At 41.1% G+C, this 16,370-nt stretch overlaps 2 protein-coding genes across 7 annotated transcripts in view; one reads left to right on the forward strand and one right to left on the reverse strand.

Annotated features, from left to right (window-relative positions):
* Nucleotides 1-1,796: 1,796 nt before the first annotated feature.
* Nucleotides 1,797-11,488, reverse strand: Dtx3l (deltex E3 ubiquitin ligase 3L). The gene is made up of 5 exons (XM_005327667.5): nt 11,302-11,488; nt 9,892-10,100; nt 6,165-7,700; nt 5,147-5,364; nt 1,797-4,331 (listed from the first exon to the last, which is right to left on the reverse strand). Exons 1-5 carry the CDS (start codon nt 11,486-11,488, stop codon nt 4,262-4,264), a joined length of 2,220 nt encoding a protein of 739 aa, XP_005327724.2. The 3' UTR covers nt 1,797-4,261.
* A 51-nt stretch (nt 11,489-11,539) lies between these two features.
* The window catches only part of Parp9 (poly(ADP-ribose) polymerase family member 9), a 38,021-nt gene continuing 33,190 nt past the window's right edge, over nt 11,540-16,370 (forward strand). For 4 of the 6 annotated variants that reach the window (XM_078044124.1, XM_021727981.3, XM_078044126.1 and 1 more), the window contains exons 1-2: nt 11,540-11,680; nt 15,704-15,798. In XM_078044124.1, coding sequence (XP_077900250.1) covers nt 15,784-15,798 — 15 coding nt within the window. In that variant the 5' untranslated portion in view covers nt 11,540-11,680; nt 15,704-15,783. The remainder of the gene's footprint in view (nt 11,681-15,703; nt 15,799-16,370) is intronic. The other 2 variants (XM_078044125.1, XM_078044127.1) reach the window with 1 other exon arrangement.

The raw sequence follows: 16,370 nt of genomic DNA on the forward strand, positions 1-16,370 counted from the left end.
TCAGCAACTAGCATCCAGGTGATTTCTGACACAAGATGAAGTTCAAGAAGTACTGTTGGGGCATCAGGAAGCCACTGAAGGCATATCCTCAGAAGAGATCAGAGCTTGCCGGGTTTCTGTTTGAGACTAAAAGACTCAGGGTTTACTCCAGTTGAACTGGGCTAACTGGGCTGCACAAAATAACCACACAAGAGACACAAATACCTTTTTCATTGGGGTCGTTGTGACAGCTCCTCTGACCTTAAAGTTCCACAGGATGAGAGAGAGAGAGAGAGAGAGAGAGAGAGAGAGAGAGACAGAAAGAGACAGAGAGAGAGAGAGAACGCATTGACCCCTTTTATTGAGGAGAAGCTATTCAAATGAGGCAGGTTTCAGGGGGCTGAGTCTATCTTCATGACGTCCACTGTCAGCAGGTTGACTTACATCTGGGTAGACCACACTCAAGGGCACAGTAAGAGAAGGGGACACACACAAGGCACTTCCATGGAAGATTCTACCCTAAACAGGGCAAGGGATTATATTAAAAGGAACAAGTGAGCATAGCTTCACCCATGGGGCTGTAGCAAGACACAGCTGTAGCAAGACACAGTCATTCGAAACTTAGAAGAGTAGGGCAATCTAGCAGCATGGGTGCCACATCACCCAGCAGGGGAGTTAACTCAATCATAAGTGAGGTTGGTCTCCCACAAGAGTTGTTTTCTCAGAAGGTAGTTTGAGGTGGGAGGAGAAAGGGGAATGGGGACAGAAAGAGTTCTGACAGGTATTTCAATAGTTCTGGTAAAAGAACTAGGAGGACACTAACTGGACAGTGAGATCTGAAGCAGGACCAGTGAGAATGGATGGGACTGATGTAGAAGAGGGAGAAGCCAAAAGTGCCACTAAGGCGACATTTAAATACATTATAAATGTGCTTTATATCTTCTCTTGTTTTCTCAAGAAATAAATCTGAGTTCCCTCTATAAAATGAGGCATTTAAATAGGATGATTTTTGGAGTCTTTTTCAGTTCACATGGCCAGTGAACAGAGCTGCTATCTGCCTTGAGCTTGAACCTATCATACAAATAGCATCTTAATTTTTGCCTCATTCTCAATGTTTTAGAGGCCCCAGGACCCAGTCAATAAAAAGGCCATAGTGCTGAACTCTTGTATGGAAATCAAAGCAAAAACTATTCAGATAAGTATAGGAAAATCCAGTGATGGTCTAATTTTTCCCTAATGACTGTTTTTCTCCTGATACGATTCTTAGGGAAACATTCAATATCTCAGTATTCTTTTTTTAAAAAACAAATATTTATTTTTTAGGTGTAGATAGACACACAATGCCTTTATTTTTTTTATGTGGTGCTGAGAATCCCGCCAGTGCTAGGCAAGTGCTCTATCGCTGAGCCACAATCCAGCCCTCAGTATTTTTTAATTCTTCTTTTTTTGGGGGAGGGGAGGGTGCAACCCAGTTTGCTGGTGCTCGGTGAGCAAGGAGGGGGCAATAGTTTGATAGGGTTTTACTTGTGCTTTCTCTAGCAGAAGAGAAGGGATGAAACCTGTAGGCTACTTTTATCTTCTTTAGAAACCTATGTGTCAGGAAGAAAAAGTATTGAGAAATATGAATTTCATAGCCAAACTGGCAGCAGTGAAGTAAATAGTGAAATTCTACTGTGATAATATTTAGCAAATGGCTACACACAAAATCAACCAAAGATGTCCACATACATGTTATACGGTTTTATACTGTTTGTGTTGAAGAAAATACCCAGAATCTCAACCTAAGAAAAAAGGAACAAGGGAAAGAACACAGACAATCTGTTCCAAACATGGATTTGATTTTATTTAAAGTGGATGAAAAGACCTTCCAAAGAACAGAAGCAGTAATCCAAATGCTCAAAAATCACTCACACCATGCAAATTGCATTTACACACAGAATGCAATCCAGAAGTTAATAGAAACTAAACTTCTGCTTCTTTGGAGTAAATTTAACCAAAAGATCAGAAGATAGAAAACAATAAATGATAACAATAAAGAATTTAATGAATCATGAAAAACTAAATGTATAATCTGATTAAAGAGAGAGAGAGAGAGAGAGAGAGAGAGAGAGAGAGAGAGAGATCCTTTTGTGTAATTTTCCTTAACTCTCTGCACAAGAAGAAGATTCTGGGTTTTTAAGATTTTTTTTTTAATCGGACCAATACCTTATTATTTATTTTTCATGTGGTGCTGAGAATTGAACCCAGGGCCCCACACTTGCTAGGCGAGTGCTCTACCGCTGAGTCACAACCCCAGCCCCAGTTTTTAAGACCTTTGAATAGGACTTTCCTGGAGGAAATTTGCTTTTGAGCACTGTATAGGGGTCCATTTCTGAAAGAAGCCTAAAATAATTGGAACTCCTTGGCCAGCTCCATGGAGAAGTACCTCAGTGGGAAGGCAGTACGGTGGTGGGATATAGAAATCCTGGAGCAAGTTTACCTGGTTCAAATGCTAGCACTTTCATTTATTAACTGTGATCTTTGGTAATTTACTTATGCTTTCTATCAGTTTTCTTGGCTATTTTCTCTTTCTTTCTTTCTTCTTCTTCTTTTTTTTTTTCTTTTTGGTCCTGGGGATTGAACCCAGAGCCTTGCACATGCTAGGCAAGCACTCTACCCCTGAGCTATATCCCCAGTCTAGTTTTCTTGGTTAAAAAAGGGGAATACTAGCTGTGCACAGAAGTGCACACCTGTAATCTCAGTGGCTTGGGAGGCTGAGGCAGAAGGATTGTGAGTTCAAAGCCAGTCTCAGCAACTTAGTGAGACCCTAAGCAACTCATCGAGACCCAATCTCTAAATAAAATACAAAAAAAAGGTCTGGGATATGACTCAGTGGCTAAGCCCCCTTGGGTTCAATCCCCAGTACAAAAAAAAAAAAAAACTAATTGTACTAACCACACGATGTAAAGCTCTTATAAGGGTTGTGACAAGAGAAGTACAAAATAAATATTATTACCTGATTGGAAAAAAAAACTTAATGTGTGTTCATGTGTATCTTTAGGAAAAGAACAAGGCATCTTGCTCACCAGTTTGGGAGAGTGTACAATAAATAACTGGATGATTTGCTATAGTAGCTTTTTTTCTGACTTGGAGAAATATTTAAAAGTAAAATCTTAAATGAGACATATTTCTTGTTGTAGGCTTTTTTTCCCCAGAGAGAGGATTAGAAAGATTTTAAGAGTGAAAACATGAATTGGTGAGATTTAGTGAACAGACAACAAATGACTTCATTGGAGCTATAGTTACTATAAGTGGTAGACAATGGAAACTAAAGTAAGTTTACTTATTTGTTAAAAATGGAAGCAGGATAATTCAAAAGTACAACATATTCAGTGGCGGGGGCATCTGTTCAAAAACATGTAGCAATTCTACGGCAAGGCAAATGCGACCCACGGGGCAGGTTCCCAGGATCAGAGAGGAGCAAGAGTCAAGTCAGGAGCTTGGTTAGGAGTTCAGCCACCAAGAATAGTGGAGTTAAGAAACTCAGTTTTCCAAATGAGCGGTGAGGACTCCAGAAATGGCTTCCTGCTTCCGTCAAAGATTTTAAAAGTATATATCTCTTTGTGGACCTCCTCTAACTTGAGTCAGAAAACAAATATGTATTAAGCGCCAACTGTATTCTATGTTCTGTGTCATTAAGAAATACAAGTCTTATTTCACTTATTATCAAAGGTTTCCCCATCTCTGCTCCTGGTCACTTTTCTTGCCATGGGGAAGGAAGAGGGGGGCATGTGGCTCTCTAATTTTCCGAAAGTAAAGCCTTGTTTTTCCTCTTCTTTTTACAGAAGGCTCTCACCTTTACCAGTGGAGGTTAAAGAGAAAGAAAAGAAATAATTAAAGTACTTCCTTAGAGATGGGAATGAAAGAGGATCCAAGAAGTGGGGGCGAATCTCAGTGGCCCTGGGTTCTACCCCCAACTTCATAAAAAAGGAAAGAAAAGGGCCAATCGGTTGCTATAGTACAATGGAAGGATGAGAAGATTATTTCAGACCCACCCTTCACCCTCAACCATAAAACAAGAATGAGACATACTTTTGCAGCAAAATTATGCAGCTCTTGGGAGCTTCTGCCTTCCATAAAAAGGCTACACTCCAAAGTGATAGACTAGGTTTCTACTCTTATACAAACCACTTCTTGAGATGCAAATTTTTAAAAGGTGTTTCTACAGAAGGATTGCATTAACGTAGCCTTCTAAAATATATCCTTTGAAAGCCTGGGATAAGACATTCTTCCAGCAGTTTTCTTACTCAATTCCTTTAGCTTTCAGTTCCTCCTTGACACGTTCCAGGTAGTGAGGATCAGGGTAGCCATAACTGCAGAAAGAAAAAACCCTTTTAAGCATCATCACAAATGGTTAATATCATCTACATTTGAGGATTTCATATTCAGGGTTGTCAACAATTATGGGTGATGTATAACTGTTCTTCAGTGTGCAGATGTTTTCTCATTTAGCTAGTGAGTGAGCCTAGCTGTCTGACCAGTATCTGTTTTCCAATCAGGCTTTAAAATTCTCAGTTTATTGTAAGCAGCGCTTCTCATACAATTATAATCATATGCTATATTTTATAGGGAGTCGTAAGTTGAAAATTCTAGTAGGATTTTCAACTTGGGCAATTTGAAAAAGTCTCAGGATATTTTTCTTTTTGAATATCAAGGGTCTGAGGTAATCTGAGTTTCATAAACAACAATCAGATTTCCTGTAATATAGCTTTTACCACCATTAGCCTCTCAAAACTAAAACCAAGAGAGTTTAGCTTCTCTGTGGACTGATGAGAAAAAAAGGACAGAAAGAAAGATGATCTTAAAAGAAAGCAAAGGAACACTTCTAGGATCTACCTTTCAAATAGACATGATGCTCAAATTTAATCAACTTAGATACCATTCACCTTGGTTCTGAAACCCTCTTCCCTTGGATGCAAAATTTAATAACTAATACTTTGTAGTTGGCAGGGTAGGTGGTTATAGGGACCAGTCTTTCTCTCTTTGAAATTATCATCCCAGATTAGCATTTCTCATAATACTAGGATACCAGTGCTATAAAATCTCCTTATATCCACATCCTCAAATTGCTGTATTTTACAACCTCTATTCTTTGTTTAGAAACCACTATATTTCAAAAGGTTCTCACTTTTCTGGTCCTCCGGACCAGGATGTTTTGTGATGTATATCATTCCATGTAATGACATTTGAGATTCCTGATGTTCGAGATTGCCCCACTGTGAAAATCAGCTTTTGTTCAAAGGCTTTTGAAAGTAGTTCCAAAACCTTCTTTCCTTCCTTATTATCAGGCAAGTATGCAGTTCGCTGTATTTCATGATAAGGCTTTCCTGGGTTTGGATGCTTGTTCTGTATAAAGACAAGAAAATGTCAGGAAAAAACAGTCCCCTGTCTGAATTTTACTATATGCATAGATATGTTCATTTGTAGAGAGAGCAAATAAAAAATCAAGAAAAGCATTAAAGTGTTACTTATATTCCTAATAATTTATATTTCTCCTCTTTCAACTTCACACTGCAAACATTACCTATCTTCCTGACTCCTACTATCCTAACACATATTCTCCATTCATCCTTTGTTGATCTTAAGAAATATACATGTAGGGCCAGGTGTGGTGGTGCACACCTGTAATCTTAGCAGCTCAGGAGGCTGAGGCAGAAGAACCACAAGTTCAAAGCCAGCCTCAGCAACTTAGCGAGAGCCTGTTTCTAAATAAAAAATAAAAAGGGCTGGAGGTGTAGCTTAGTGGTTAAGCACCCCTGAGTTCAATCCCCAGTACCAAAGGAAAAAAAAAAAAAAGAAAGAAAGAAAAAAAGAAAATCATGTAGGGCTAGCAGTATGGTTCAGTGGTAGAGCACCTCCTTTGGATATATGAAGTCCTGGGTTTGATCCCCAACTCTGCCAAATGACATGCAAAACAATTCAAAACAAAATAAAAACCCATAAAAATGTGGAAGGAGAAAAAGAAAAATTAAAAATAAAAAAACATGAAAGCTCTACATTATATGCAGATGAAGTGACCTTCTTCACTGTTTCTGTCCCTTGCACATGACCATGAAATAATTCCCTGGGAAACCCATTGTCAAATAGGCAACAGGATAATCCCTCAACGTAGTGGAAAGAAACCCAGGGACCCCAGAAACACTTACCGTTTGTATGCCTCCTAACATATTATATGTAATGACAATGGTGCCACAGGATGGATAACCCGGAAGTGACTGTTTTACAGTTCTGTGATTCATGGTTCCTTCTGGTTGATTCCCTTTCTGGACACCATAAGAAGTCTGACACACAGGGCAGACAGGCCTATAAGAAATGGCTGTATCTATACAATGCCTGCAGAATTCGTGCTTGCACTTTGGTAGTACTTGTTTGTCACTCATGGTGTCCATGCAGATGACACAGATGTCCTTTTCCTTCTTGTCTGCTTCGGAGGCCACAGAACTTGCAGAGTCCTTGAATGGAGGTGAAGCTGCTTTTGAATTATTTCTATCAATGTCCATGGGTGTTTCATGATCTTTGTTCAATTTCTCTCCAGCTGACAGTGACAGGTCCCCACTCTTTAAGACATATTGTTTTGCCTCTGCAACGTGATTTGGCAAACCAGTCAAAGTCATTGACTCTCGACTCAGCACAAAGTGTATATGTGGATGCCTCTTTCTAAAGTCATCAGCAAACTTAGTCCCATGGAACTGCTGTTTCTCCTTGCCCAAAGTTTTCAGTAAAAGGACTTCTTTTGTCAGCTGACAGGTGGCATGTTGAAAGGCATCGATGAAACTTGCGTAAGCATGCACAGACAGATCTATCTCCTTATCCTTTGGACCAAATAGAATGCAGGTTTTCTGACCTTTCTCACTAACTTTACTATGACTATTGTACTTTTGCTCTATCTCTACTATCTTTTGGAGTAACTGAGCTTCTAGAAGCTTATAGTGAGCAGTGTCAATCTCAATTGTGTTCTTCATGCAACTGGGAGCAAATATTTTCACAGGTTTCAAGTCCAGAAATTCGGAAATTTTTTGACTGGCAGCTGAAATGTCATCTTGGGTCCCAAGGAGAGTGAGCACTCCTCCTTGCTCCTTTATCAGGAGCTTGGGAAACCTGTGACTCAACTCCTGTTTGATTTTATTTGCCAACTTCCTATCTTCTAAAAGGACACGTTCTTGCTTCAGAGATTCAATGGTCTTCTGAAATTCGCAGACAAAAGACTCACGAGCTGCTTCTATGTCCTCTGAATGGCTGGAGGTAAAGTTTAAATAGACCGTATTGGGAGGGATATCTTGAATTTTAGTGTTTACACCAAATCTTTTCTCTATTGAGTCTATTTTACCAGGACAGGTATAGCTGAAGTATTCAAAGAAATGCAAGGGAATTTCAAAATGGCTGCCTTTTTCTTCTGACCTGGGTTTTGGTTCAGAAGGAAAAAAGCAGCTGTCACAGTCCTGCTGGTCAAGTGGTTTCCTCTCCGTGGTAGAAGGGGAAGATTCCTGATTCCTCTCATTCTCCAGGAGCTGCTCACTTAAGAAGTGATATATTTTCTCAATATCTCTGAAATCACCATACACCTTCTCAATTCCATTGTCACCCTCCAACTTTTTGACTCTGGGGCAGAGAGTGGTTACATGTGCCCTCTGCTCTTTGGAGAACAGGTCACAGTTCAGATCCGCTGTCACAGTAAGAAAGATCTGAAAAATTCAGAGGAACAGGAACAAATAAAATACCTCAGACTCCCAGGCCCCCAGTAGAACGTAGCACTCTTCAGAATGCCCTGAGACTACAGAAATAACCACTAAGCCTTTCCTTATGGGGGGCCACCTGTTCAAATCCTTTACGAGAATGCAGTATGCTACAGCCTAGAGGGTCTCAGGCCTGTCTGCATGTTAGAATCACCTGGGAAGTTCAAAAGAGAGAAAGAAAGAGAGGGAAGGAAGGAGAAAGGGCCAGTGGGCCAGGGCTCAGGCTCATCTCCAAAGATTCTTATAAATGGTCTACAGGGGAGCCTGGGCTTGAACATTTTTTAAAAGCTCTATGTTACAAAAGAAACTGGGTTTTAAAGCTGCCCCTGTCTGACTTTGAGGAATGACAGTAGAGAGAGGCATTTCTGTTCTCTGGATGAGTTGCTGTGGTCCTCACAAAATAGTCTGTGAAAGGAGTCACAAATCTGAGGATAATTCTTTTCTTATTACTATATTTTCTCTTATTTATCCTTCCTCTTTAAAAAATAAATACTCTATATGTGTAAAATGAAGCGAATTGCATTCTGCCATCATGTATAACAAATTAGAATAAATAAATAATTTAATAAAAAATAATAAAAAAACAAAGAGCAGGTCATGGTAGCGCATGCCTATAATCTTAGCGACTCTGGAGGCTGAGGCTCCAGGAGGATAGAAAGTTCAAGGCCGGCCTTATCGACTTAATGGGTCCCTGTCTCAAAATTAAAAAAAAAAAAAATAGGGCTGGGGATGTAGCTTAGTGGTAAAGCGCTCCTGAGGTCAATCCCAGTACCAAATAACAACAACAATAAATAAAACAAAACCAACAAAATTGAACATTTGACTTCCCACAGAGTTGCTAGGCCCTTCCTAAACTTTGACCTTTTAGAAGCTCAATTATAAGAAAGATATTCTAGTTTACAATAAAAAGGACAGAGGTGAATGAAATGTAGTAGAAAAGCAAAATTTCTAATGTTTGGTTCCCCCTTGAGGTCTCTGCACATGCCCTTTTCTCTGCATGGAACATTATTCCTCTAGATCTCCAAAATGTTTCCTGAATCTCCTGTTCTTATATGTCTATGGGAACCATTCAGAGTCCAGGCCATTATCATCCTCCACCTGGCCCTGGCTCTGACTTTCTATTCTAGCCCTTCCTGCACATGTATTTATTTCCACACACAGCAGCCAGATTGATCCCTTAGAAATGTAAATGAAAATGCCCACTCCCCTGGATCAAAACCATCAGATGACTCTCCTGACATTTAAGTTGAAATCTGAAGTCCTTATCATCATCCCCTAAATACCTGACCTCTCTGAGTTCCCAGCACTCCTTCCCTTGCTCACTGTCTTCCCCTACTCTATCTTCTTTGTAGCTTGTAGAGTTCAGGATTTAAGCTTTTGTGGGGCCTGTGCACATGTGCATCCCTTGGCCAAGGCCTAGAATGTTCTTCCTCCAGAAACCCACTCATCTAGCGCCCTTACTTTAATCATGTCTGTTCAGATGACTATATCTGAGTGGTTCTTCTTGACATCCTATGTCAAATAGGGTTTCTTTCATTAATCCTGCTTTATTCTTCTTTCCAAAACTTATAGGCATTTTATTACATTTCTATTTGTTTACATTGTTGGTTCCTCTCACTTAAAGGTGAGTGGTGTGAGGGCAAAGTCTTTGTGTGCCTGGCTGTGTCCCCAGCCCCTATTACAGTGCCTGGCACATAGTAGTCAGTCAATATCTATTTGTGGAATGAATCTTGCATGGCTGACTCCTCATTATGTCTCATGCAAAAATGCCTCCTCCACAGAAGAGTTGGCTCTGACTTCTGGTCATAAGTAGAACCATCTTCACCATTCCCTTTCTTGCCTTGGCCCTGTTCTCTCTGAAGCAAAAGCTTATTTTATTTTTTTAGCAGGTCTCAAGCCTCTGAATTTTTTTTTTCAGGTTTTTACTTGCTTATGGTTTTTCTGTGCACCTCTCCACCCCAGTACCAGCTGCATGAGAGTAGGGACCTTGTCTGCTGTGTTCATCTCTGTGTCCTAGTGCTTAAACCAGTGCCTGACTCATTATTAGTCCCCAGCACTGTCTGCTGGGACAAAAAGGCAGTAGGTGTGGTAACCATGGGGGCACTTAAAGAACACAGCCAGCTGCTTTTCCAACACTCACCTTTTGGACATAGGAGTTGACATTATTAGGAACAGGACTTTTATTTGGGTGTTTCTCCCCAGATTGTGCTTCAGCTTGTGATTGTGTCAATGAAGAACTTCCAGATTTTGTTTTCTCTTTTGGCTTCTCAGTGGTATCCAGAAAAATGGGCACAGGTTTCTCATCAATCGAGATGTGGTGATCTCCTTTTCTCAACACTCCCTCCTTAGCTTCAGTGGAGACATTAAACACATTCACAGGAGAAATTTCAAACAGCTCTTGGAATTCCCTGAAAATTAGTTTTGGGAACCCCCAAAGATACCCCAAATCCATGGATGCTCAAGTCCCTTATGTAAAATGGTGTAATACTTCCATAAACCTACTTTTATCCTCTCACATACTTTACATCATTTCAGATTACTTATAATACCCAATGCAATGTAAATCTATGTAAATAGTTGTCTTACTGTATTGTCCAGGGAATAATGACAGAAAAAATGTACATGTCCAGTACAGATACTATTTTTTTTTCCCTGTAATTAAGACAGTTTCCATTCCTGGTTGGTTGAATCCATGGGTGCAGAACCAACAGCCACAGAAGGCCTGACAGTAATCCCATTATTCTTGCATCTGTACTCTGCCCAGTACCTCACTGTAAGACCGTTCCCTGCATACTGGAATAGCAGTTTCGCAGGGAAATTGGGGGAGCTACTCAGAACTTTGAAGTAGGCAGCTTACATTTTACAATAAAAATGAAAGCTTAATGATAATGGAACATCATTGGCCCATTTAAAGTTATGTTTCCAGTCCGTCTTTCAATGATATGGAATAATAGTCATTAAATGATTTTTTTTCAAACAGGAATCCAATGTTTTTCCTCAGATGGTTAGAAATGCATATGTTTACTGACATTCATAGGAAATGGCTGGAGGGAGATACATCAAAATGTTCCCATTGTTTATCTCCACGTTGTTTTCTTTTTTGCTCTTTTCTATAGTGAGCATCTATTACTTTTGTAAACCTCAAAAGTCAGTCAATTGAATCATTATTTACAACATAAAACTGCAATGCTTAAACAACAAGGACAACAACTGCAAGGAACCTGGGGAGGGAAGGGGCAGTACTTATATTTCTGTGGCAATTGAAAAAATATGTCAGTTCAGAAAAGCACTAGAAAGTACCATCCTTGAGGTAGTCAACCCGGATCAGGGACTGGGCACATCTGGGACTCTAACCTCCACTGTGGGGTTGCAGGAGGTGTTGGCAACAGGAACTCCCGGTTCTTGTCCCTTCCCCCCCCCCAAGAACAGCTCCATACTTTTTCCTGCGCGCTCCCCTAGGTCAGACTGAATTGGGTCGCCCTGGAAACCCGCAGCGCTGCGCCCCTCACCCCGGAGACGGCCTTGGCACCTCCGCTGCCCCGCAGCTCACCTGCCCTTTCTCTGAATTCCACCCGGAAAGTGTCCGGGGCGCTCGGGCCGACGGGCCGGACTGTGCACTCCCCGCCGCCCGAGAGCCGAAAGCTCTGGAAGTAGCTTTCCAGTTTCCTGTGCAGCCGGGGCACGGACTGGGACACCCGCACGAGCAGCGGCGACGGCGGGCAGGGGCTGGAGGCCATGGCGCTCGGCGTGCGGCTCGAGTGGGGCTCCGGGACGCTTCTGTGCCGGACGGGGCAAAGGCGCCTCCCCGCCCCCCGCCCCGCCGACTGGGGCCTCAAAGTTTCAGTTTCGCTTCTTTGGAAGTCCCTCCCTGTTCCCAGCAGAGCCGCCTCCCCTCTGGTCTGTGCAGTCCGCCCCGCAGCCAGCGTCGGGTAAGTGGGTCCCGTCCCTGGGGGTCCGCTCTCCTGCAGGCTCGAGCGAGGGCGGGCGAGGACGGGGGTCCCCGGGCCAGGCGTCCCCAGGTTAGGATGTTAGCCAGGCAGGGAAAATACGTTTCTCAAGTGTTTCTGTTCTTTTAAACCATTGTTGTTATTGCTGTTTGCCACATGTAATTCGCATTCCGAGTTCACGTTATACTTAACCTAATTTTTAAAAGGAAAAAAAAAAGTTTTTAGGGCTGGGGATGTGGCTCAAGCGGTAGCGCGCTCGCCTGGCATGCGTGCGGCCTGGGTTCGATCCTCAGCACCACATACCAACAAAGATGTTGTGTCCGCCAAAAAGTAAAACAATAAATTAAAAAAAAATAAAAAAAAAAGTTTTTAGTTTGTTTATCCGCATTGTTACCTGTGACGTGCTCCCTGCCAGCAGCTCTGTCCTGTAGACAGGCACTTTTCTGCCCTCTTCCCTTGAGTTGGCCAACAATACGGAATGGTTGCCGCCCTGTGCAGGAGGGGTAAGAGGTCCCTTAGCTGAAGGGCTGCAAAGGGAGGCAGACCTGTGAACAAGGAAGCAAATCTCTGAAGACCTCCAAGTGAAAGTTTTGAGCGGAACTGGACACTAAAAGTGTTGAGTGGGGGGCTAGGGAGGGGAGAGAAATGGAGTGCATCTGGGACCAGGAGTGCTGTGGTCTGAAACACAGAGGGCCCTGGGACCTGGAAGGGGAGGAGATGGACAGGGACATGTAAAAGGAAGGGCCTACTCAGATCAGTGCTGTTCAATAGAAATATAAAGGGAGTCACATGTTAATTGTAAAATTCTTCATCATATTATTAAACATATAAAGAAATTGGTGAAATTAATTTTACTGCTGCTATTTAATATATTCAAACTAATTATTTCAGCAGATAATGGGATAATTTATGATCTCTTTGGTCATTCTAAGTCTTTGCCCTCCAGTGTTTTTCTTTTATTTACTTCACATTTCATTTCAGACTAACCACATGTCCAGTGCTTGATAACTACATGTGCCTAATGGTCTACCTTGAACAGCGCATGTCTAGATGGTGAAAGGTCTTGATGATAGAAATGGAAGAGTTGGAAACAAAGGAAGCCAAAAACTGATGAGTCAGATTGGTATCTTAGAAAGAAGGAGCTGACAACAATGCAAAGAACACATTTCCAGCCAGGGATGAATGGAGGTAGAGAGGCCAAAGATGAGATTTTTGCATGTGGAAATGACTAGAAATGGCTGGCCTTCATGGACAGCAATTTGGCACTACTATCAGAATTACAATTGTATATGCCGTATTTTTTCAGTACCACATCCAAGAATTTGTCCCATTGATATATTATGTGTTAAGCGACTAAGTACAAAATTGTTCTTTTTTTTAATTTTTTTTTTTTTTAGTTTTAGATGGACACAATATCTTTATTTTGTTTTTATGTGGTGCTGAGAATCGAACCCAGTGCCTCATGCATGCTAGACGAGTGCACTACCACTCGAACCACATTCCCAGCCCCCAAAATTGTTCTTTATAGGCTTCTTTACAGTAGCTTAAGACTGGGAACTCCTTAAATGTCCATGAATGGGGATCAGCATTAAATAACTTATAGTTAAATAACTTATAGTATTTCTATTCAATGGAATACAATAAATAGAGAAAAAAAATGAGGTCCATCTCAATGTGCTACTGTGAACAGATCTCTGGCACATATTAAGTGGAGAAGGTAAAATGTAGAAGAGTGTGTATTAGATGCTACCTTTTGTGTAGAGATGTCCCTAGAAGGATACAAGAGAGGTTGATTGCCTTGGAGGGTGTTTCTTGAGGGAGGTAAGAGAGGACCTTCTACAGTTTTTGCACCATGTGAATACATAAATGTAATATGTATTCAGACAATCAAATGTAAAGTTAGATAGTGCATTTGAATCTTTGGAAAGAGTATACTGCCATAACTCAGGTAAGAGGTTTTGAGACCCTAAAGTGCAGCAATATCAGGAAATAAGAAAGTTAGGGACATATTTGAGAGGAACTTAGATGGTCAAGACCCAGAGAGAGATTGGATATAGGACAAAAGAGGAGATTTAAGGATAATTCTTAGATTTCTGATTTGAGTGGGCAAATGGCATATTATTTGCTGAGCTGTGGAATCTAGGAGATAAAGCATGGATTTTTGTGGGGAGTGGGGAGGAGGATATAAGGGTCAATTCTTGTAGAAACTGTATTTGAGGGGAATATGGGACATCCAGATAGAGTTGCAGGAGAGTAGTAGCCTAGAAATACAGATATGGGAGTTGTATTTACAGTTGGTGAGTTGAAGCCCTGAAGTAGATGAGATTACCCCCTGGGGAATATGTAGAATAAAGAAGTGTCTCTTAGACAGAATCTTGAGGCCAGGTGTGGTGGTGCATACCTGTAACCCCAGCAGCTCCAGAAGTGGAGGCAGGAAGTTTGCAAGTTCAAAGCCAGCCTCAGCAACAGGGAGGCACTAACAACTCAGTGAGACCCTGTCTCTAAATAAAATACAGAAAAAGCCTAGGGATGTGGCTCAGTGGTTAAGTGCCTTTGGATTCGATTAAAGAGTGAGGGGAGGATGCTGGAAGTGAATTCAGGGAAAGGTCTATAAAGGCATAGGGACAAAAAAATACAAAGAGTCAAGAGGGCATAGGAAAAGCTAATAAAGCAGAGTTTCAGGAATCAAAGAATGAAATGCTATAGAAGGGGTCACGCAAAGACTAGGATAGTAGATAGTGCGCCTTGGGTTAACCACATGGAGGACACTGACAGTTTCAGAGGAGTACTGGGGATGAGATGGGGAGTCAGACTATGGTGAGCTGAGCGGGTGGGATGACAGGACAATCAACTACTCTTTGCAGAAGTTTGACTGCCAATGAGGGACAGAAACACCATAGGAAAGGACAGAAGGAATATAGTGACAACAATAGCAAAACACTGTGCATCTCACCAATGAAATTAAAAACTTCAAGATCAGAAGTCATGTTCAGTTCTCCTATGGAATAGTCTTACCAAATTCCCTCAACTTCAGTGATGGAAAGTTGAGAAGGTGTTTGTTGTTATTTAAATGGAAGAAATTGTTTTAGGCAACATTCTCTTTGCTTCTAATTTCTCTGGGGTTAAATGGATTCCAGCTCCACAGCCAAGTCCGTGCCTAGGCTTTTAAGGGCAGGTCTGAAGATAGAGACAGGCACAACAATATCCAAAGAAAAACCCAGCAGCCCAGCAGGTGCAGAAGTCTTCCTTCTTTTGTAAATACAGCAGTGCCCTCTAGAGGCACAAATGCTTCTCGTTCTTGCATTTTAGGATTGTTACTCCTTTTCCTCCAGGTGTAAGAATAATAGTGCTCTGATGCTGTGGATGACTGTACAAAAATTTTCTATTGCAAACACAGAGAGATCACTCTAGGGACCTAAAGATAGCAGAAAGTGTTGACCATTGTATCTTTTCATCATCATTCAAAAAATGCACAGCCTTTTTAAAATATTTTTTAAAATATTATTATCCAGATATCCCCTATCTAATTAGGTCAAGGATATTTATCGTAAACTCTGCAAGGCACACCCCGTGCAGGCACAAGTATCCTCTTTCTTCAAACACTCCTCAGGGGTCTTCACTTGCTCGTAAGGCTGTTGTTCCTGGCTGTTCTGAATGCTGTGCTCAGTCTCACCATTTTGTTATCATCTTCCTCTTCTACATGTGTGAAAACCTGATCCATCCTTCAAGGCCTGGCTCCTGTCTCACCTTCTTCATAAATTTTTTCCTGTTCAAGCCCCTGTAACTTTTTCCCTTCTCTGAACTGCCATTATGGTTTTTATTGGAACCTGACCTGAAGAGGACAGAAGGTAAACAATAACAACAGCAAACCAATATGTGCATCTCACCAATGGAATAAAAACTTCTCAAGATCAGAAATCATGCTCAGTGCTCCTATGGACTATTTGTACCAAATTGCCTCAGCTTCTGGTCAATGCTTACTGTGTTGTTTCCATTTATTCCTAGAAGTAGGCCGCCATATCTGGGAACTGCAGTCTACACTTTGAAACCCAAGAGGGATTAAAGACCCACCAGAGACCTGGATAATGGCCTTCTCCATGGTAAAATCTATATGTATAAATATATAAATGTCTATGCATTATGAACCTTGATCAGTACATGAAGAGTTTTTCCTATAATAAATAACAAGAAGTCTGGGCTCTTCAGTAACACCTAGCATCTCATTTGGTTTTAATAGCCTAATAAAAGTGTTATTGAATCATTGGAAAATTGGAATTGAAAATATGTTAATTATCAACAATGTTAACTTGAAGATGGATGATTTTTTTAAAAATGTCACTTGCATATCATTTGGATTCTCTTCATTCATTCAGCAGTTCATTTTTTTTTAGGATGGAGTAAGGAGATGATAAGGGAGGAATAAAAGCAAGGGAATAGAGAAAGAAACATCGTTTGCTAAATTTCAAAATTCTACATGGAGGCTATGTCATGAAATAGGCAATTGAAAGTGGGTCCTTACTGGTGGGTGGAAGATGCAGCTGATGAGGCTCATGTCCTCATGTTTTCTGCTCTATCTAGGGAAACTCCAAGACACATTGGAATTGGAGCCTGTCTGAGAGTTTTGGATCTTTTTAGAGGTCTATGACTCTTAGGCCTTTTCAAGTATGAATCC

Source organism: Ictidomys tridecemlineatus, chromosome 3 (genome assembly GCF_052094955.1).
Source record: "Ictidomys tridecemlineatus isolate mIctTri1 chromosome 3, mIctTri1.hap1, whole genome shotgun sequence".
In the NCBI taxonomy this organism is placed as follows: domain Eukaryota; kingdom Metazoa; phylum Chordata; class Mammalia; order Rodentia; family Sciuridae; genus Ictidomys; species Ictidomys tridecemlineatus.

Coding starts and splice junctions, on each gene's coding strand:
- Dtx3l (XM_005327667.5), bottom strand. CDS start 11,488: ATGGCCTCCAGCCCCTGCCCGCCGTCGCCGCTGCTCGTGCGGGTGTCC. Junction 10,101..11,301: donor GGAATTCAGAGAAAGGGCAG/GTGAGCTGCGGG, acceptor TCTCCACTGAAG/CTAAGGAGGGAGTGTTGAGA. Junction 5,365..6,164: donor TGTTAGGAGGCATACAAACG/GTAAGTGTTTCT, acceptor GTCTTTATACAG/AACAAGCATCCAAACCCAGG.